This window comes from Chelmon rostratus, chromosome 14 (assembly GCF_017976325.1).
Source record: "Chelmon rostratus isolate fCheRos1 chromosome 14, fCheRos1.pri, whole genome shotgun sequence".
Taxonomy (NCBI): Eukaryota; Metazoa; Chordata; class Actinopteri; order Chaetodontiformes; family Chaetodontidae; genus Chelmon; species Chelmon rostratus.
In genome coordinates this window covers 10633412-10656405 of record NC_055671.1, presented here as the reverse complement: position 1 = coordinate 10656405, position 22994 = coordinate 10633412, and the positions used below count along the sequence as shown (strand labels likewise).

The 22994-nt window shown below is 42.7% G+C and overlaps 1 protein-coding gene across 1 annotated transcript in view; it reads left to right on the top strand.

Annotated features, from left to right (window-relative positions):
* LOC121616854 (serine/threonine-protein kinase PAK 3) overlaps positions 1–22974 on the top strand; it is a 28520-nt gene extending 5546 nt beyond the window's left edge. The window contains exons 2-16 of the mRNA XM_041951681.1: positions 7888–8081; positions 8209–8309; positions 9956–10109; positions 10210–10247; positions 12956–13018; positions 14372–14527; positions 14608–14782; positions 15459–15522; positions 16672–16720; positions 16842–16954; positions 17749–17866; positions 18089–18188; positions 18422–18618; positions 18731–18868; positions 19383–22974. Coding sequence (XP_041807615.1) covers positions 7910–8081; positions 8209–8309; positions 9956–10109; positions 10210–10247; positions 12956–13018; positions 14372–14527; positions 14608–14782; positions 15459–15522; positions 16672–16720; positions 16842–16954; positions 17749–17866; positions 18089–18188; positions 18422–18618; positions 18731–18868; positions 19383–19472 — 1728 coding nt within the window. The 5' untranslated portion in view covers positions 7888–7909 and the 3' untranslated portion in view covers positions 19473–22974. The remainder of the gene's footprint in view (positions 1–7887; positions 8082–8208; positions 8310–9955; positions 10110–10209; positions 10248–12955; positions 13019–14371; positions 14528–14607; positions 14783–15458; positions 15523–16671; positions 16721–16841; positions 16955–17748; positions 17867–18088; positions 18189–18421; positions 18619–18730; positions 18869–19382) is intronic.
* Positions 22975–22994: the final 20 nt, after the last annotated feature.

Sequence of the window (22994 nt, the reverse complement as noted above, 5' to 3'; positions counted from 1 at the left end):
TCAGGGAGGAATAATCTGTCAAAACAGACCAGCAGCCTCAATGAGTTTAGAAATAAGGTAGCTAATTTTATCATTTTTAATATCTTTGGTCCACTTGACAGAATGAGTGATATTTTTCAGCACATTTCTACTACTGGTAGTTCATTTTCCACAGGGAGAAGTGCATCACTTTAGAGCATTTATTCAACTGTTAACTCATCCAGAGAGCGCAGCACAAACTGTCAGAACACGGTGCACCGCAGTTTTGTCAGCTGTGACTGCTCAACAGTTTTATTTCATGCTTTTTAACATTGTTTGCTGCTGCTGCTGACGTGTCCTCGCCAAAAGAAAGACTCCTCCCAAAACTATTATCTTGACATGTTGATATATCAAAAATCTGATGAAAATGAGAAGACTAACATGACAGGTTGAAGACATGTAGCCCAACTGTGTGTGTGTGTGTGTGTGTGTGTGTGTGTGTGTGTGTGTGTGTGTCTGCGCATACACGTGCATGTGTGGATATGAGAGAACAGCACTGGGGGGGAAGTTCACCCAAACTAAATATTAAATGACGCAGCGAGCTCTCAAGCCTCCCCAGCAGGGGAGTTTGGGAAAGGATCATGGCTGGTAAAATGAGAGTCATGCTGGATCGCAGGCTGCGGTGAATAAATGGGTTTTGAGTGCAGACTAACCTGTTTTTTTTTCCTGCTTTGTTTGGGATATGAGGAATGTTATCCCACAGACGGTTAGTTAATAGTAAGAAAGTCAACCAGGGAGGTTATTTATCATCATGCTTTTTCATTCTCATTAGTGTTGCTGCTGATTAACATTGGACAACAAGATCAATGTGGCTCTAACAGCCAAACAAAAGGTGCATTGCTTTCAGTTAATTTAGATTAAATGAGGATTGGATCAGAAATGAATGTGTAGTCTTGAGGTGGATTTCTGGAAAATGTCAACTCAAACAGCTCAACCTGAGATATGCAGTGGAGGCATTCCTGTGGCGTCCAGGACCCCGACTTGTCTTTTGTGTGGAAAACTGCTGTATGACCCAGTTTCACCGTGGTGTAAATTTTCTGTCTATGTAGAGTTTTCAAGACGATCCATAAAAAAAAATGCACCGGTGGCTAATAATAGATCCCTGGTTAGAGATGTTTATGCACTTTGCAGTGTGTAAGACACGATTGCATAACATCACATCAACTGCGTGAAGAAATCGAAGTGTTTCTTGTCACTTTCGGTCTCAGTGAAAATAATCCTGTTGGGATGATACGCGAATCAACAGCTTTTCAGATCTCAGAGGGATGTAATAGGTCAGCGTGGATGGACATTGAAAGTGGTCTGCCTTTGATATTGTGTAATCATGCTCTAGTTAGCATATTATGAACGGGTATAAGCCTTTTATACCAACATGATTAAAAGATGTTCATGTTCAACATTTTCACGGCTTCCTCCCGAGGCATGTGTAGCGGCTAAAAATAGAAGTTGGAAGAAAAAGTTTGATTTTGGCATTTTCATTCAGCAGTGAAACCCAGTAATGATTTTCTTCCTGTGAAGCAATTAATGCACGATGGATGGAACAATTTCACACTTTCTGAAAGGTGACAACAGCCGAATCAATATTTATGAATATGTAGTAAAGCTTTTATCAAGCTCTTGTTCAAGCACCATTAGTATGCAATTGAGTTTATATTAATTGTTGTTTGTCTATTGATGCTTGCTGCTGCTGCAATCAATGAAATACGAAACAGGAGCTTTGGCACTTACAGTGATCTCAGTGAGATTTAGTTCAGGAGTTAAGAACAACCTTACAAAACCCTATCTAACCTTTCCCCCTGTTATAAGCAAACCGATGGGTTTGCCGTGGCTCGTCCCTTTCGTGAAGCAAACATGGCAGCTGTATGCAAAGTCGAGTTACTGAGACCAGTAGAAGGAGGGGGCCAAACCAAAGAGGTGGAGCCTCATCAGACAAAAGCTGATATGTCAAAAATGATTATAGCACAGTAACCAAGTCACAGTCATCAATGGTCTGCAACAATAGCCAGATGTATTTTAATGTTTTGGAAGTTCCAGGTTAAATGTATGTTCCATATGTCGTCAGATTTCCTCTGGTGCCTGCTGTTGCCTTTGGAAAGAGCCAGGCTAACCCCTGTTGCCAGACAACATTTTGGCTGATTCGGCAAAAGCCTGGATTAGATTCATGTTTTTTAACATTTAATGGCAACACTTTTATAATCCTTTCTTTGCACGATGTCTGTGCATGACAGCTGTGGTTCGGTTTAGGTTGGGTACAGATTGTGGTGTACCAGGTTTGTGTTTGCCCACGTGAGCCCAGTCAAAAACCACCATTTTGCTCAATGTTCTATTTTTCTATAAGCTAAAAAATAAAACTAGAATTAGATATAAGGATCTCCGGAACTGAACTGCAGCACCAAACTCCTCCTCTTCCTCCTCCAACCTTCACCTGACATGAAAAGGGGATGGCATCGCATGGCAACTACATGTGACTGTGTGTGTCTTATTCTGAGGTAGCATTTGTGCAGCAACATGTTGACATCTGTGTGTCGTCAGCCTCCGGTGCTTAATGTCTGGGTGAAGTGTGTGGGTTCTGTTGTGTTGTCTTTGTGTTGGTGTGTGTGTTAAAGGTTGTCAAGTGAACTGGTCTTTCTTTGCTCTTACCAACAGTAGAAGAGGCCAACTTATCTGACTCAGTGTTTATAAAACTCTCTCCAGTGGCCAATAGAAGTACTGTATGAACAGCACAAAGATAAAGGAGATAACAATGCTAAACTGCAGCTCTGAAGTCCCCCCCCCCTTCCTCCTTATCCTTTGAATGTCCTCTAGCTGTCCATCCCATCCAAGTAATCAGCATCCTTCAAAGAAGCACGGCCAAAGCTAAAGCCAAGTCAAACAGAGAGCGTGTCCTAATCGGGGGCATGAAGAGCCGGGCTTATGGAGCCCTCCCCCCCTACTGCGGGGGCCATTACTGGGCCGCCATGGGCTCAAGATTAGAGCCTCTTCCTGTGTTAGCCATTCAAATTCAGCATTAATGTTTGAAAGAGCGGAGAAAATGCCTTCTCTTCATGGATAGATTAATATTTGATGGGGGAGGAAATGTGAAAACATCCCCAGTAATGTCTGAGTCGAGCTGGTTTGTCTGTGGTCGTTCTGTGTGTGTGTTTTTTTTAGACATCCATATATCGCTATCAAAATGTCACATCGTACCAAAGCGAGCCAGGCTCAGCGAGGTTTGGTCGTGTAGTTTCTAACAAATTAGCATATTGTGGATCAGTGTTACAGCTGCAGATGTACTGTTTGACAAAAACTGCTCGCTTGATGATGTTTTTTGTTCCTCGTCTGCTGAAATGGTTCAGCGTCATGAAAGACTATCTGTATCAGGCAGAGCACAGACGTGGGCTTGATTTATGATGTTGAGAGGCCAGCCTATGTGTGTTTCAGAAATAGGAGCTGCTTGTTTCAGGGACGGTGCACTCGCTGACTGCTCGCCTGTCTGTCAGTCTGCACAGTAAATAGGTCAGTGTTTTATGTGAGTGAAGAATCAGTGATGTCTGGGCCTCCATGAATCTGCCATCTCCAGCCGTCTGACCGCTCGGCGGCCGGCTAGAGTCAGGCGATTAGCCAGATAGCCGCACGGCAGCGAGGACCACAGCCACAGAGCTGTACTGTATAAAATTGTGGGTTCCTGCTGTATTCTTCAGCTGATGACTCAGATTGTCACCGCTGCCTGATGCTGAAATGACCAAAGTCAGACGCTGACATGTTTTTCGGCTGCATAATTCATCCCCACTGCTCTCCGATGGCAGTTTCTCTGAAATTTTCATATTTATGAGCGCGTGCTATACCTTCACTGTTTTATGGAAGAGCACTCTGTGTCGCGTGCTCCCAAGGAGGGCGTGAGTATCAATGTGGTGACAGCGTACAGTATGATTCAGCCAATAAACCTGAAGAGAATATCAATTTTCTGTGTAAAGGGTTAAAAACCTCCTGTTACATCGTCATTGTTTGATGCTACAGCCATTGATTTTTGTCCTCTGTATTTTGCTGACCAGATAGTGACCTGATTGATCAGATCCCAGTCGCTGATGTCAGGTCTTGCTTGTGCTCATGTGCATTTTAGTGACTCCACTTCTGTGCACGACTGTAGAAGCTGTATGACAGACTGTAGCTGGCGAGAATGTGTTCAGAAGATCATGTTAATGGGTTAACAGAGGCGTCAGATGGATTGTTTTCAAGCAATGATACGCTGTGAGTAGCAGTGCTACAGATGTGAGCTAGCTTGTGTTAGTGGTCATGTTAATAGAGGTTCAAATGGTTTCATTGTGTACTGGGCTCTGTTTGTTTTTGATAATCATTTAGCTTTGATCCATAACTGGCATTTAGTTCTGGGTATTTTTGTTCATTTAGTGGACAGTGTCAGGTGAAGAGGCAGACAGGAAATGGGGAGAGAGAGGAGTATGACAACAGTGCAACAATGGTCGCCGGCTGGAACCAAACCGCCAACAGTTGTGACTTGAGTTGCAATGGTGCGAGATTTTGAGGGTGCAATCTCAGAAAATATCATACTTTTCCAATGTTCAGTATTACATTATTATTATTAGTATGATTATGATTATTATTATCAGTTACAATGACTCTTAAAAGAATGATCATATAATAAATGCTTTATCATAATTTCACAAAATGTTATGTCCTGACAGACATGAAACTTGATATATACTTGAAATATATATTTTTAATAACATTAATACAGTAGAATTCAATAATGAAGATAAGCAACTGTATGGTAACCATGCGGCCATGCAGCATGCACTGTCACCATCTGACTACCAAGGTGCTCCACAACTGGCATTTTAAATGAAATCTGAAAAAGCTTGTTGAAGCAGCTGTGTGCCAGCATGGTCAAATCTATACGGTCAGTTGTACACAGTATTTCCTCATTTAGCCTATACAGCAGGCTTTGTTGTGTCAAGTAACGTGCTGTAAGGCTTCCAGGACATGCCACCGTATCTTCCTATTGTCTTGGCAAATTCCTGTTGCTTTTTTCCTCTCGGGTGGCTTGACAGCCACGTCGTCAGCGACTCTCTGTCGCTTTAGCATGTCAATATGGTGACATTCTTTTGTAAACAGTGGAGTTTTACAGGGTTTTGTTGTTAGCGACACGCCTAACCCTCCAACCTAAGAGAACCTGTTAGCTGCTGTTGTCTGAACTCCCCCAGCACGACAGAAACTGTCACCACGAGTATATCTCATTAGCTCCCGGAGACACACCAGGAAAATAATCTTAAAATGCACATTACAATCATGAAGTGTTTCTCCTTAGGTTGTTCGCAAATATTGCGTGCCTTGCTGCAAAGCTGAATCAACACCTAACTTTTATTTGTACAGCTAACTGATCTGTCAGGAGCGACCTGTTTTGGGAAAGAGTAACTCGCTAGTTTCTCATGGGTACGATTGTAATCTCAATCTGAAAAAAAGATGCATGTTTTTTTTTTATTATCTTCACTGCTGTCCAGCATTTGTTGCATCTCCACACAGATAAGACGTGAAAGTTCATCCACAGTGAGCTCTGAAGGGCAGCAAGTATCTACCAGATAATTTCTTGCAGTGATCATAGAGCATATGTTAATGGGAAGGGTCACAATGCAGTTATTGTGTTACATTCTCCTGCCAAGTGAAACAAAAATCTCCTTATTCCCATCACATCACGAGCAGAGGGGAACAAAAAACACTGTTGAGTTTATTAGAAAACATCAAGATTATGTTGGTAGTCTTTTATCTTAGACCAGTGTTTGATCTTCAAGCCTTTTTCCACATAACACGTATTGGAAAATATTTTGTCATCTAGTTGATATGAATTAAACATCAGCCTAATGACACATTAATGATTAATGTTATTCAAGGGAAGAAAACGTGTTAGATTAGATGAGAAACTGTTCCTCTCTTCTGGAAAGAAGATTTAAATAGGCTGACTAAGTCAAGTTCAGTGTGTACACAAAGCTGTATTTATCCAGGAGATAATAAGGAAATGATCCAGTTTAAATTGCGCTTACGTGTTATCTGTTATGTATATAGAGTAAACTAAAAAAAACAAGGCAGAGGACTGAAATTTAAATACCCATATACAATAATAGTAATGATAAAGTTGGGTTAGGTTTTTATCAGATATCAAAATCTACACAACAGTCAGAGAGTCTCTGCAGAGTTATGCAGACAGTGAACATGATCTGTGAGATCTTATTGGCTCTGGTTGTCTTGTCCAAACTGGTTTATGAGGAAACGACAAATGTGTTTCACAAGGAGTATCTTTTTCAAGATTTGAGGCAGCAGAGGGGAAAGCAAAGAGGTTTTTGGTGTGATTACTCACTGTCGGGATATGTGATTAAATTGTAGCTTCTTATCATCGTATCGATGTATGTTACACTTCTCAGCTAATCCGATTCTTTTATTCCAAACCAGTTCTATGGGGGACGTTAACAAAGTGCAGGGTGTAGTCACCATATTTTGTCCTCTGCTGGAGATGGTTACATAAAATTGTAAAGGCCACTGTGAAGGCACATGTGTGAGCTGTCAGAGGCAGTGAGCACAGAGGAGTGGTCTTTGTTTGCTAATGTAGGTCTCCACTAAGGGGGCGGCCTGGATGGCCCGCTTTCTGGGACGGTTGTGCTGCACATCACATGATGGGCTTGGCCTCGGGGTGAGGCAGTGAAGGAGTTTAAGATGTTAGTGGGAAGTGGGTAGATGCGAGATGGGAGGACGGGTGATGGGGACGTTTCCTCTTGCCAGCTTCTCTTAGGATCAGCTCCTGGTTACCGTTTTCACAGCTGAACAGGCCCACTGGACGTCTGGACCCGACCTTGCTTCCAAACAACCTCCATTCAAACAGCATTTTTTTTTCCTACACCACAATGACAGTTTCAGGAACTGTATCTCCATCTAAATCTGAAAAATCTCTAAATCTGTTGTGCAATCAGATGTGCTGGCAGAGAACTGAATATATGGATGATTTCATGAGACTTTTCCATACGTGCAGCCAGTGTGCCTGCTCCAAAAATACAACCCATTGAAACTATAACCAGGAGTCTTCTGCAGGCGTTAGATCTGTCTGAACGCAGCAATCAAGTCTTGACATTTTGTCACATTCATGTTAGCCCAGTTCTGCTGCTTCAGAAGCCAGCCGCAGAGGAAAGAAATGCACCTCAGCCTCTGCAACACCTACTGTACACCACTGTCCTAATTAGAGTATTGTGAGAAATGTCAGACTTTTATCAAGCAGCAGACTTTTATTGTGTCACAAGCACAAACTCTTCGGAGCGCTGCAATGCTGAAAGAACCAATTGATTAAACAATCAACGAAAACTCAATTCCAACAATTCATTAATTGTTGAAGTTGTTTATCCAGCTCTGGTCTCAGACTTTCACATATGAATTCACTTTTAGCTGCTTTTGTATGTAGTATATCATTATAGATTTAATGTCTTTGGGTTTTGGACTGTTCATCAGGCTAAAGACACAATCTGAACACTGGGCTGTGGGAAATCTGATGGATAATTTCACACTATTTTCTCATATTTTATAGATTATTTTATAGTTGTAGGACATGCATGTCATCGAAGAAAAATAATAATAATGCATCTCTCCATTGCCAAATGGCGTCGAACAAGGTCGGCCGCCATTGCATTTAAAAATCGACCAAAACGAGCTTGGATTTCTCAGTTTACTCCCTTGATATTATTGTGTTTGGTGCACTTACTTGACGAGGTACGAGTCAAAATTCAAGGTTATTATGTTGCTGCATCCAGAGAGATTTTGTAACCTGCTTTACCCGCCTCTGATCTGTACCCACACTTTCGAACACTGAACTTCTCTCTCTTTCTCTCTCTCTCACAGGACATTGTGAGTGCTACTAAAGATGTCTGATAGTGTTGATATTGAAGAGAAACCACCAGCCCCCCCCTTGAGAATGAACAGTAGTTCCCGAGACTCTTCATCATTGAATCACGCCTCTAAACCGCTTCCAATGGCTCCTGAAGAGAAAAACAAGAAAGTCCGCCTGCGCTCCATCTTCCCCGGGGGAGACAAGAGTGAGTATCCTTCTCCACGTGTCACCCTCACGCTCGGCGCTGCGCTGATGCGCCTTATTTACTGGCTTCCTGCGCATAAACATACGAGAAATAAGCCTGAAATCAGCTTTTGTTTCGTCTCCTGCAGCAAACAAGAAGAAGGAGAAGGAACGTCCTGAGATATCCCTACCCTCAGACTTTGAACACACCATTCATGTCGGCTTTGATGCTGTAACAGGAGAATTCACAGTGAGTATCTCTTTCACCTGACAATCAGGGACATAAACACGGACTGATGCGCCTCTGAAATTCTCATCCCATCTGAAAACAGAGTCCCAGGCACGCATTTCTAAAATCGCAGTTCCCTGAGGTGACAGAGTCGACTAATGATATATTTTCCTCCACATAAAGTTGGTGATGCAAGTGACTTGAATGATAATGACTCCGTCTCTCCTGTCAGGTTAAACCTGCACTGGAGTCTTTGAGCATTTCTGGGTAAATGACATTGTGGCTGCAGTTTCACTTTGTAGTAGATGCTTAATTCTAAAACAAGCCTGGATATATGATACCATGACTCACTGTTTCCCTAGTCTTTTATTCTCTCTGTTCAATGTTCTTAACACTGAATCTGATCCAGTTGTTCATAGAGAAGTGACCTTCTGTGTTTTTAGAGTTTGTGCAGAGCTCCAACAATTAGGTACTCAAAGCACACATAGTATATTAGGAAGAAATGCAACATCAGCACAGCACTGTCATCCGTCTGACATGATCCAGTGAGTGGTTCAATACAAAAGCCACAAAACAAAACTTTTAATGATCAGCTTTTGATCTCACAGAGATGTTTGTTCAGCTCATTGTTGAGGCCCAAGTCAGTGGTGGTGGCTCACTGAGTTGTATTTGCCTTGTTGTATATGGTTTATTTAAAGGTGCACAATACATACCTTAAATTTCACATCTAATCATCTTTGTTCAGGCTTGAGAGTAAGCTTTTTTTTTGTTGCCAAATAAAATAATGGATGAGCAGCATTCCCCTTTAAACCCGCTCATATGTTGTTCTGGTCTATTTGACTTCCAAATGAACAGCACTCAGTCCATGACATCAGTAAATAGTTCCTTGTACGTTTGATAAGCTGTGAGCTTGTGACACACAGAGTCCCATTGAGACAGTTTTAAACCAAACTGCTTTGATTTCACTTCCTTCATGGTTTGGTGGGAGGATACAGTACATTACTGATTTGCCCCTTGATCTAAGTGTCATCTTTTTTCTGAGACAGAACAGTGGGCCACTCTGTCAACAGACAGTTGCTTTAAGTGTAAAAATAGCAACCCACAAGTTTACAAAGGCGGCATGAATGAAACCCATTGTTGAGTTACATTCAGCCCCCATAAAAGCCTTAATGTCCATCAACTGCCATTAAAACATGCAAAACAGAGACTAAACGTGTGGAAATGCCTTAAAGGAATAGTTGGATATTTTGGGAAATAAACTTAGAGTTACTGTAGCTCAATGTTACTCTCATATGTATGTCTGTTAAAGCTACAGCTAGCAGCCAGTTAGCTTAGCCTAAAGGCTTAGAGCAGGGGGAAACTGCTAGCTTAGCTCTCTCTAAAAGTAAGAAAATAAACCTGCCTACCAGCACCTCTATAGCTGACTATTTATCATGTTATATCTAGTTTATTTAACCTCTGTACAGATTGAATGTGAAAACAACAATTAATGGTTAGGCTAGCAGTTTCCCACTGCTTTAAATCTGTATGCTAAGCTAAAGAAGAGGACACCTGCGTGCTACAACACAAACACTCTCTGGCTCTGGCTGAACTCTCTTTCCTCAAGCTAAAATGTTCCCCGTCACTCTCCGACCTCTTCAACATTTGGCCTCCGTCCGTTTGCGCAGGGTATCCCGGAGCAGTGGGCACGGCTCCTGCAGACCTCGAACATCACCAAGCTGGAGCAGAAGAAGAACCCGCAGGTCGTCCTGGACGTCTTAAAGTTCTACGACTCCAAAGAGACTGTCAACAACCAGAAGTACATGAGCTTCACCTCGGGAGGTAAGCAACGCAAAAATACTGAGGAAATGAAATAACAACCGCCATTTTAAAAAAAAAATCATACTTTTTTTCTGATGTAAACTGTTGCTTTCTGTTTCAGACAAGTCGGCACATGGGTACATAGCAGCAAACACTCTGGTGAGTTGTTTTACATCCAAGCTTACTTTAGTTAGTGTTGGTTATAAGCCTAAATGATACACTTGATGGCTGTTAAGAATATTTGTTAAATGAAAAACACTAGAAAATGATAATCTGACAAAATACATGTCACTTAACTGCTATGTATTGGTGGATTTTAAAAGCGTCAGGGCATTGCTAATTAAACATGGCTGTTTTTGTTGGAGGTTGCGCCTCTGTCTGCTTTTTTAAGGACTTCATTGCTGCACTGCATATCATGACCTCTCCAGATTGTCTGGTTATTATAGTAAAAACATTACAGACTAAAGTACAAATCAGCCCAGTCTCTGGTTCTCAGCCATGCACTATCTCTGCCATGTTTCATTGCTTTGGAAAAACTCTCAAATCAAAGTAATATATGGATGGGAACATATTTCTTTGGATTTATGGACACATAACAGTGTAATAATCTAACAGGTAAGTTGCAACATTATGTGGCTTTATTTCATCGTCTTGAACTTCTCCAACTACGCCGCAGTAAATCTTTCTCTCACTGACTCTGTCTGGGAATTTCTGGGATAGACTGTGTTACTCTCTTGCACGTTCATCGCCTCTAATGGGCAAAATGTGTGCGCTCCCCTCTTGAGGCTTACTGCCCTCACTATGCGGCATAATGCCCTGAATTTTGCATACACGCCAATCAGTTTGCAGCTCCTGCACAGAAATGATGACTGCTGTGAGAGCTACTGCTGCTCATTGTTTATTTTTCCAATCGACTTAACCAGATTTTGAAATACCCATAGACAAGCTTTACTGGAGGCTCAACTGCATCTAGAAGGACTCCCGCTGTGCTGACCTCATTCCTGGCTTTGACCAGAGTAATCTATGCTTTGAATGCCTCGGCCTGTACACGCTCAGCCGGGTGAAGAAGTGGAATCCAAGTCTGTTCAGTGGGATTCGCTGCCCCAGGCAAGCTACAGTGGTATCGCTTAATGCAGGGCTATTGCATGAAAGAGCTCTTTGCCAGCGAAGGGCAAGCGGGTGTGGCGGTGTGCTAAAAGGTTGTGCAAGCCCAGTGAAGGTACTGGAGAGCATCTCAGCCTTGGACTGTCACAGTGGTCCACAGTCTGCAGAGGTGACTCAGCTGTTGGCTACGGTGCCACAGATTTCATCCAAAGATTGAACCGCAGTGTCTCAGGCAAGCAGAACTACAGGAGAGGTGCCAATACTCGGTCTATAGAAGCAAACTGTAACCCATCATGAGCTACCTGATGCTCTCTGTCAGCTAATTTTGAACGCCAGCTTCTACTAACCTGCAATGCAGGTAAATGTTTGAGAGCTGGCGTGTTGCTTTCTTAGAGCAACATGCTTTATCCTCTAATCATTTGCTGCAGTCCATGTGTCCCCTGCTGTCTTCGTGTCTTGTCAGTAAGATTTAAAAAGAAACAGAACTGTTTTTGGTCTGATGGAAAAGAGATTACTATCCACTGGTCATATTGTAAGATCTCTGGTTTTTCCATTTGAGCCAGCTGTTTCTGTTTTAGATCGAACTAGTGCCTCATCTTGACCTTAGCTCAGTGTGCATTTGTGACCGTGGATAACGGCGCTACATGTAGGGGACACATGGCTGCATCCTAATTCAAGCTTTGATCAAACCAAAAAGTCACAATTGGATTAAATAGTGGTAAGAAAATTCTCAGTGTCCGCCTCTACCAGATGATAGATTAGATTCTAATTCAGATTAGATTGTTCAGTCTTTGTTGATGTGCTTTAAATGTTGTTTCTACGCTCTGCTGCTAACCAGGAAGTCCTGGATATTTAGCTTCAGCGTGTCGGACCACAGGACTCATCTGTCAGTCAACACAGACAGCAGGACCACTGTTCACATAGCTACCTTCAAAGCATTAGGAGTTTGTTTATCAGAGTGTCAGCTTTACCGCACTGCAACTGAAGAAAAGTTGTCACAAGCTGCAATGTTAATTCATTATGTGGTCACGATTGTGAGTCGAATGGAAAATGTCAAACAGCATTTATCCATTCAGATGAATAACAGCAGCCACTTCATGTTCATCAGAGCGCAATAGGGCCAGTCTGTGACCGTTCTCTCTTATCAACACTGAAACCATTTTAACAGTTATGTTCAAGTGTCCAACGCATACATAAACACCACAAACAGCAAACTCTCCTCGTGTGGAATCCTGCAGTAATAAATAGCACAACTTTTGAAATTTTCACCTCGTTATCTCAGTGAATACACACCACTGGTTTCAATAACAGTACTCTCCTGCCTGCGAATGCAAGGTGACTCTGAAAACTGTCAACTTTTAGCTTGATGTCAGGGTATGTCAACAAGCCAAAACGTGCTCAAAAGAGCAACATTATGGGTGCATGAACAGAAGTGGAGGTTATTGTTCGTGCTGCAGCTTCCAAAGAAAAGCCGTTTAAAATAACATTCTGTACCAGAAATCTGAGGAGAAATCAGGAAGCGGAGAGGAAAATATGTTCTTGACTTGGGCAAGGACAGTCCTCAGGTGGCATGATTTGTCTCTATCATGTCCTCTCCTCGTGCCGGGAGATCAGAGGACAATTTACGGATCTAACGTCCATCCCTCAGTAGCGTACCCCTGCCCTCCCCTCACCCACCCCCTTTTCCCTGAAGTCCACTTACTCTTAAACATTGTGTGGGTTTGTTTTGAGTAAATCCTCCCATTCTCAACCTTCACATTCAGAACCGACTGCTGTCATCTGGGCCTCCTGTCAGCCTTAGAACCTGCAGCGCATTATTTGACAAGGTAACTCCTCCATATTACTTTCCACATGATGTATCTCTGCATTGGCTTTGAAGCTAAATTTGATCTCCTAATTTTGATTATGCCAACTGGCTAATGCAAAATGCATACAAATATTTGATTTTAGAGGCGTCATCACTCTCTGCATCAAAATTTCCAGGGGGTTATGATTGGATCTATCGGTTTTTAATGCTATAGATGTATTTATTACCTTCCACAAGAGCACCTCTTATCTTTTTTTTTTTTTTCAAATGGACCATCTCTGAAATGGTAGGGCAGGGGCGCATGCCACAGAGGGTTGTGATGACTGTCAGAATGCATGTATGAGCTCATATTCCTCACAATTGGATCCACATTGCCAATAATGTGCCTGTAACTTCATTCCCATTGTAGACATTACCGCATGGCTCTGTAAGAAAAGACACATGGCACTGCTTACAGTTAGCTAGACGCTCATTTCTGCACTGCAGTCTTGGCCCAGCCCCCCTTTGGAGCAGGTCAGAGGCCCAGTATGTCTGAATGAAGGACTGGGACTTTCCTTCAGCCAGACCCTTTCCCTTTAATCACTAGAACTAAGCTGCACTGCTTCATTTATGCATGACGGGACTGGAAATGGATGAAATGTTTCCATTCCATAAGAGGAAGATGATCCAAGGCTAGCAGAGTTTTGGATGGGGGTTGGGAATAAAGGCTGAGCATTAGGCATAATAGATCTGCCTGAGGCTTATTAATCACACTTGTTAAAAGGTATCTTCCATATCAAGAGGATGTCTACAGTTCATCAGCATATTGCACATCACTGCAATGTGGCAGCATGTTTTTCTCCTATAGCACAGTTAAATATTTAACAGTTTGTTACTTAAAAACCTTCAGATAAACTGCACTGAATGGCAGCTCACTCTTTTGTCTCTTTAGCTCTCACTGGACTCATAATACATCCCTCCACGATTAACAGAATGGCTTCCAGCAATTTAACCTCACTCATTTGTTGTTGTTTTTTTGCACAAAATGTCAGATACACTGTAGCACAACAGATTGACTGTATATTACTGCACTGATGACATGTGCTCATTTTTGTCACAATGAATAACATGTTTGATGATATGATCTGAATCTTCTATATGGTCGATACAATTTCAAAACTAATTCACCATCTCGACAGCTTGTAGGTCAGAGAAAGTTCTTTTGAAACTCCGCTGGCCAGAACTCAAACTCTGCACGTGGCTGGTTTGGAGTTTGCAGGCTGAGAAAATAATTATTTTGTTTGATTTGGGGGAAAAAAAGGAGATTTATTTTTTTTTTCCATACTGCTAAATGGCACATGCATCCACACTCACTTACATCTCCATCCCCCAGGCTGCCAAAACATCATCGTCAGAGCCCCCAATCGCTCCACCTGTGTCAGAAGAGGAGGATGAGGAAGAAGAGGAAGAGGAGGAGGAGGAGGAAGATGAGGATGACGACGACGAACTGCCGCCGGTCATTGCGCCTCGGCCCGAGCATACCAAATCTGTGAGTTTACATGCCGGTGAAACCCCCCCTGCTGCGACTGCGATCCCCTCTGCATGCCTCTGACTCTGTCCTCCTCGCAGATCTACACGCGCTCCGTCATGGACCCGCCAAAGCCTCCCACCCCCGTGAAGGAAGTGTTGACCCCTCCAGAGTCGCAGGTCCAGCCGGAGAACACGTCCAACACAATGTATCGCCACACTGACCGCCAGAGGAAGAAGTCCAAAATGACGGATGAGGAGATTCTGGAGAGACTCAGTACGTGTCTTCAGAGCTCATTTTAGAAATACTGAGACATCTTTAAGCTGTAAACTGTAAAAACTTCCTAATCATTTACATTTTTAGTTATTCATTAAATTATTTGCTTATATTTCATGTGCATCTTTTTAAATGAGTGTAAAAAGCCTTCTCCACACTGCAAGGAGCTATTTTGGTGGAGAAATCCTTACATCTCTTCAGTTTTTGAGTTCTGAATGTAAAATTTCAATATATGGAGTCATTTATTATAATCATCCAAAACTGTAGAGTGTGAAGTCCTCCTAAGGTCTGCACATTCACAAAAACAACACTGAGGACCTGACCTCGCTGTTGAATAATTCTCTGAGTGGTGGTTCAGAAGTTTCCAGTGGCTGTTTTCCACATATTACTTTTATGCACCAATTCTGTGTGTTTTGAGAAATTATGCAAAGAGCAGGGAGAACTAATGTAATCAAATTTGGAAAAAGAAGTGCTTTTTTTTTCATTAACCGTGGCCTTCCATAGACAAATTACCAGCATGCATGGTGAGGGAGAGATGCCGCACTCAGAGGCAGGGGATGTTTGAAACAGGAAGGCAGAACTTTTTCTATTTCGGTGATGTTTTCTGTGTGTTGTCCATGGCTGTGCGCGCCCACACAAGCTCAATCATTATATATCTGCCTTCTCTCTGACTCAGGGAGTATTGTGAGCGTGGGGGATCCCAAAAAGAAGTACACACGCTTCGAGAAAATAGGACAAGGGTAAGTCCATCCATGGTCATAAATCAGTCGTTACAGTTATTGAAATAGAGCAATTTCAGGAGCAGTCAGTCTCGCCAGGAGAGACGGAGCTGCAGCGACCACTTCAGCGAGACAGAGGCAGGGTCAGGTTGAATGACTGGGAGAAAACTAAGCAGAGAGGAAATGAGAACTGTATCCTGAAATGGCCCAGGGCGAGATTAGCTCAGCCATCTCTCCCTCTCTTTTCTGTCGCTCTCTCTGTTCACATCTGCACAGATAAAAACTGTGTGGTCGTTATCTGCTCGTGCTCACTATTTCCATATTTGATCAGGAAGCTCCTATCTTAAACAGCAGATAACAGTCTATTTACTCTCTGCCGGGCTATCTGTAACTTATTAGTGCCGGGAACTGTACTGTATTATTCATAGCTCCCGACAGTGCACAGGTGTAGCTGGCAGCGAAGAGGAAGAGAGAAAGACCAGAAGCAGAAATTCACAGCTGAAGGTTTTCAGTGTCATGAGGTGCACCTCCAAATAAGGACAGAATGGCTGCATTCCATTCCTTTGAACAACTATTGGAAGCCATAAGTTTTATGTAGATCCAGTGTTTGTGCTCATCACTGCTAAAGAAATTTAATAGCAGTGAACTATCTTTGCTAAAATAAGCACATACAGTTTCTTAACCAAGAGCCCCAAAAAATAACCTCTGGCACCAGTAAAGCCAGAATAAAATCGTTTAGCCATGCTAACAAGCTAACTTGTACACCCCACCTTACGTCCCAGCAGAGTTTGGGCTTCTTGTTAGGTTTAATTGAGTTATAAAGTGTCTCTGTCTGACTGTTAACTAGTAAATTAAATTAGATGTGTGCAACTTAAAATGAATCTCCAGCAGATTGATCTAGAAATAGTAGTAGATCATACTGTGTCCTCCTAAGTCTGTTAGAAAACAAGTGGCACTGTGTTGCTTAGTGGCAGCACAAAATGATTATAAACAATTTCCAAAGCTACCTTACACCACCGGCAAAAGAGTGATTATATGATAACACAACAGAGCACAGGAATTGTGAATTCAGTGAAACATATTTTGTTCGTGATTATCAGCGTCTACAAGTGATTTTAAAATGCTTAAACGACATATCATTTATGTGATTTTGACCTTATGTTTCACCAGGGCGTCTGGCACTGTGTACACTGCCATCGACATAGCAACCGGCCAAGAGGTAAGTCAGACTCTAACGCTGACGATACAACATTCGCACACTGTATGTTATTTCTCGTTCCTTGCTGAGCCATCGGGCTTACTCTTGCTCTGAGCCACAGATTCCTCGTCTGTTTTCTCAGGTGGCCATCAAGCAGATGAACCTGCAGCAGCAGCCCAAGAAAGAGCTGATCATCAATGAGATCTTGGTGATGAGGGAAAACAAAAACTCCAATATAGTGAACTACCTGGACAGGTTAGTTTCCACATTCAGGGCTACATTTCACACTACCGGTAACATAAACCTGAGGTCAAGGCCTACTTATGGTCGTTTTTGTTAAGAGATATTTTGGATCGCCTCAAAAAGGAATCTCAAGGCCATCACATCACAGGTTTTGCAGCGTATATACAATTTTATTTTTTGCATTGTTTGTTTTTGAAAGATGGTTGAAGGTTACAACAGAAATGAACTCATGCAGTCTGAATGTAGCTGATTCATTCGCCAATAGCAACTTATATGCAGTCAGAGCTCAGACAAGGTCAGTGCATGTTGCTACCATAATGACATTGAGGGATCCTCTGAGCCTGCTTTTCAGATCATTTTTCTTCTTCTTCAGGTCTTTCTTCTTCCTCCTTTGAACTTATAATGGTAGTCAGCATTCATCGGAAAGTACATTACTGCCACCTACTGTTATAAAACATAGAGAAGAATTAAACTACGCAACCACTCTGTTTCCATCATTATTAGCGTCTATTTCACTTAGCTTTCAGATTTCATTACATTCTGTTATTGTTCTCAGCCGTCAGTAAAACACTTGAGCGCCTACTGTGTGTTGACTGTGCATCATGAAGTCTTAAACTGTAAAGATGCTTCTCCGTGCTCTTTTTCTTGGAAAGTTTTGTTCTCGTTCTCTGCACACTCTGCCAGTATGCCCAGAGTATTGATTTGTCAATGCAGCAACTGAACCAAAAACCCCAACATGAAATGCATGTCACACTAAAACCACAAGTAATTTTTGCGTTTCTCTTTTTCTTTCTGGCCTTTTTTAGTTACTTGGTAGGAGATGAGCTATGGGTGGTGATGGAGTACTTGGCCGGTGGCTCGTTGACAGATGTAGTGACTGAGACCTGCATGGACGAGGGCCAGATTGCTGCAGTCTGCAGAGAGGTAAGACGCCAAGTTTAGGCATCAGCAAAACCGCCCACTGCTTCTGTGGCTATAATGGTCTGACCCCTACATCCAGGTGGACATTTGCAGACAATGGAACAAAAATTTTAACACTTCACCCAGCCAAGAGAAAAAGCCTGTCCAAATGTGTGATGAGTAAAGGCTTCCCTTATGTGTGGGTGTCTATCAGATTTATTTTTAAGCTTTCGTCTCTCTCTTCAGTGTCTTCAAGCCCTGGATTTCCTACACTCCAACCAGGTGATCCACAGAGATATAAAAAGTGACAACATTCTCTTGGGTATGGACGGATCGGTAAAGCTCAGTAAGTCTTCGCTTTTTTGTTCAAACATAAACTTGCCCTTGGCTTTGGTGTGGTAGAATTAGTAGAAAGAACCATCTCAAAGAGAGTGTTTAAGATTTAGGTGAAGAGAGATGGTTTTAAATTAAATATGTGTAGACGCAAAGTAGAAACTGTATCTTCAATGTGCTAAAGAAAAAAACTAATAAAGAATATAACACACTACTGCACCTCCCTCCCTCTGTCTCCCTCTGCAGCCGACTTTGGCTTCTGTGCCCAGATCACTCCAGAGCAGAACAAGCGCAGCACAATGGTGGGAACGCCCTACTGGATGGCACCAGAGGTGGTGACTCGGAAGGCTTATGGTCCAAAAGTGGATATTTGGTCTCTGGGAATCATGGCGATAGAGATGGTGGAGGGAGAACCGCCCTACCTGAATGAGAATCCACTCAGGGTGAGACACAAAGTGGAGCCATGATGTTTCCTCTCTAGTGGTCGTACAGCATGTTTCCACATTTTGTGATGGACTCATTTGATGGTCTGTTCGGCCTCGTCCGTCTTTCCAGGCGCTGTACCTGATAGCTACCAACGGGACTCCAGAGCTGCAGAACCCGGAGAGGCTGTCATCTGTGTTCAGAGACTTCCTCAACCGCTGTCTGGAGATGGATGTGGACCGCAGAGGCTCTGCCAAGGAGCTGCTCCAGGTAGAGCCGAGACTCCATCTTCAGTAGACATGCATGCACATACAGACACACAATATCTGAACGTAGAAACATGGTACAACCAAGGGTGATATAGCATCAACCAGGCAGTGTTATAACTTAAAACTTACTGTACAACTGAAGGAAATTGGGGAATGCCTTAGTTGGAAAATGGTTTGCAGGAAGATGGAGGGAGGAGGGGAAAACTGCACACTCATAGCTCGGATGCAGTCATATTCATTTTTGGACCGAAGTTCAAAACACCAGATCTTGCCTCCTCTCAGATCTTTAGGATTCAGGATCTTGCAGAAGAAAAAGTCCATAAAACCAAAAAAAAAAGCTCCTTATCTTACCTGGTACAATTTGTGTTAATGATAATATTTTAATAATGTGTAAATGCACATGTAAATTCTCCCTTAATGTCCTGCAAAAGTCATCATCCAGTCCCAGTTCTTTATCTGCATGCATCTCTCCTTAGCTCCATACTGACATTTTTTGTCTTTCCTGTCCTCTGCAGCATTCCTTCCTCAAGCTGGCGAAGCCTCTATCCAGCCTGACGCCTCTGATTGTAGCTGCGAAGGAAGCCATAAAGAACAGCAGTCGCTAGGGTGTGCCCTAGGTGTCCCCACCCGCGGCTGGAGCCCTGCCTGTGATGTGTGCGTTCATGGGGGCAGGGGCTTGGGTGTATGGGTGGTGGGTGACGTGACAGCGACAGCACAAGGAGGGGGTTTGTGTGACTTACAGTGACAGCACAAGGACAAAAGACCCCCAGGCCTCATATGTAGTACGGACATCTGGCCTTGCAGCCTCTCGGCCCACGCTGCTGAACAGACCTTGCCTCCTCGTTTACTTCTCCAGCACTCTGTACATGTAGAGCAGTCCATCACAAGTGTGCGTGCGTGAGCGTGTGTGCGTGCGCGTGTGTGTACAAACTGTGCACATCTCTTTGTGTCATATGTCTTGTTTGGCAGCAGTCGCTCTCCAAACTAAGAAAATACGGCGAAAAAAATCGAAAAGAAAATGTGCTCATTTTCAAGAGGAAATGTCAGCAGGAAGAAACTGACAAAACTAAAGAGCCTGTTATTCCTTCCCTGCCCAGCTTTAGGCTTGGTGTTCATTCCTCCAGTCTCTCCATGGAGCACAATCAGGCCACACTTCCACCTGCAGTAACCAGCTGATGTGAGAGAGTGACACTGGGACCCAACCTTTGCCTGCATGACTATGGCTCTGTGGAGAAACACTGCTACTCCTCCGCAGATTGTCACATCTCAAGGTGGCATATTTATGTGCGTATGCGTGTGATTGAATGTGTGTAGGGGTGCAGCTACAGGGGAAAGAGTCAGGAATAATTTCACATGATAATGCCAGCTTTAAGCATCCTTCATTGGTCCGCTTCATGTCGTCTTGTATTTGATTTGAGTCTCAGACAGCCTCTGCTGTAGAGTCACTGGAGTTCAGGTTAGCTGCAGTTCATTGCTGATTTTCTCTCTAACTGGCTACGTATTGTTTTCAATGTGCTGCATTGTTAAATATTGAAACACTGTGCACAATTTGCCTACATAAATTGAACCAGCACTGTAGTGCAGCATGTATAATTATAGTGACTCAACTGTAGATCACACATGCAAATATTTCATCTTAAGTACAATGTAGGAGAGTATTGCATATTCAGTCGGGGTTGCAGTTCTAGACACGTGTTTGCTCTGACTTGTGGATGATGTTTGGTACAAACATTTGGTACTGAACACTCTAGAAATGAATAGAATGACTGGAAACTGGTGCCGGCTTCATCTTGCAATGTGCAAATTCCACAGATCATTCTTAAGCACGTGCATACATAAACTGTAGCATTCACTGTGTGCAAGCATCTCAAATAGGATTATCAACCGATAGTCAGTATGCTTGGCTTTATTTTCGATTCTTTAATGTTATAAATTGATCAGAATCGGGTTGAGAATTCAACATCTGTTTTCATTCATGTCACCAGACAGCTAGCTGTGAAATACTGTAGAAGGAAATATACATACAAAATCAGAGACTAAACAGAGGTATAAATCTTTTTATTTAAATACTTATATTGGCATTGGATTGTTCTTTTTGAGGTTCTGGCACACAGCGGACCAACATTTCAGCCTTTCAAATCAGCTTTTTTTTCTACAACAGTGGCAAACAGACAGTCAAGTGATTATTTACCTACAGTGAGTTGAAGGTCTGGTGCTACACATTGTCTCACTTTCCCATAGTGCCCTGAGCATCCCTGTCACCTTAAACCTTAAGCAGGAAAGATGCCCCTTGACAAAGAGAATAATGCAAACATAAAGTATGCTGATTTCAATCCAAAATGATCACTCAGAACAGCAAACTGCAGCGTGACATGAAGGGAGAAACTGTATAATCAGATATGTGTGGGAAGACGGCTAAACTTTAAAGTGAACAGAAATGTCAAATGCAGATCAAAGAAGAAAATGATTCCTGTTTTTTTTGGTTTTTTGTTTTTTCAGATGCAGAAGAGTCATTAAGTCTTCTTGTATTGCAGAACACATTATGTGATTATACATGTTTGGATTAAATGGCAACCAAAAACCAGGCCTACCTGCTCTGAATATACAAAAACCTTCATGTCTAATGAGGCACCGGGCACCAACTGTCCTCCTCGCCCACCTGCCCCCTCCCCGTCCTCTCCTGTGGTATTCAAGATGCTGCTCCTTCATGCTTCAGTGTCCTTTTGTCTTCTAATGGTGTCTTATGTGACTTTTTTTTCGTATGATCTATACGTTTTGTAGAGGCGTTTTTGAACGTGTGGCAGATTAGAGAGGGGGAATGTGACCCACTGAGCGAAGTACTGAGTGCCATTTCATGATTGTACCTTGTCCTGATGAGCACTGAAAATAGAAACTGTGGTAGAGGTCCATATCGTTTGCTAACATTCCTTCCATACCCGGTTAGCGTTTAAAGTCGTTCCTGTACAGAAGTTATCTACTTTGTGTCGGTGTTTGGTAGCTGCGTCAGGCATTTCCCATGTAGCATCCCTCCGTGTGTGAGCGCGTGTGCTTGTGTGTGTTAGGGGGCTACCTCAATCTGCACTAGAAGATGCCTCACTCGTGTTGTCCACCTTGACTTTGAGGTGCAGGGTAGCTGCTTAGTCATATTGTACCTCCATTGTACAGCAAATGTACAGACGACAAAGGAGTGATGTTAGACAGGAGGATGCAACAGAATTCATGCATGTAAAACAAACTATACACTGTATCTCATCTTCAAATAGGTTAAGATTGTTAGGATATGTATGTATGTATGTAAATATGATGGGAAACCCCCCTTTTTCAGAATTATGTAACTTAAAATGACAATATTCAGGTTGCTCTATGGTATGTATCAATAAATGTTTTGCACCCTGGTAAAATCAAAAAAAGAGAAAAACGAACACACACACACACACACGCTGTCTCTGCACTCCTGGATCCGGCTCTCCTGTTCGGGCTTTATCGGACACTGCTACATCTGGACGGAGAGCCGATGGATGCAGCACTCTGTGTGCGGGCCCACACAGTCTGTCCTGAGCACCACTGCTGAGTGTTAGTACATGTATGTGTGCGTGCGGTAGGTGTGGGTGGCCTGTCAGGAAGCTCCGCCGGCCCTGGGACGTTTGGCCTCTGCCCCATGTACAGGTCTGAACTATGAGCACAAAGGTGACGAGAAACGCCGCTGACGTGCCCCTTTTCTGTGGTTGCTCCTGTACATTCCTATCTTCTGAATGTGTAAACCTGTACACGTGGTGTGAAAATTCCTCTATTAATGTGTATCAAGAGAATGGAACAAAGACAAAAAATGTTACTTTTTAAATTATTATTATCATTATTATTATTATTACTCTTATTATTGTCTAGCTTTGTAAAACTGCTGATCCATCTGGCATACCTCAGCAGGCCTTTCCCCATCTTTGAAAAAGGACAAATGAGCGACGGGGAAACAAGGTTTTGGATAAACTATTTTTAATTGTGGTTGAAGCAATAGACTTTTTGAACTTTGAATTGTGCATGGCTGTGTCTTGAGTGTAAAAAAAAACAAAATATTGCAGTTTGGGAACTGGACTGAAATAAAAAGAGGAAGAAAACCAGAGTTGTGGCGA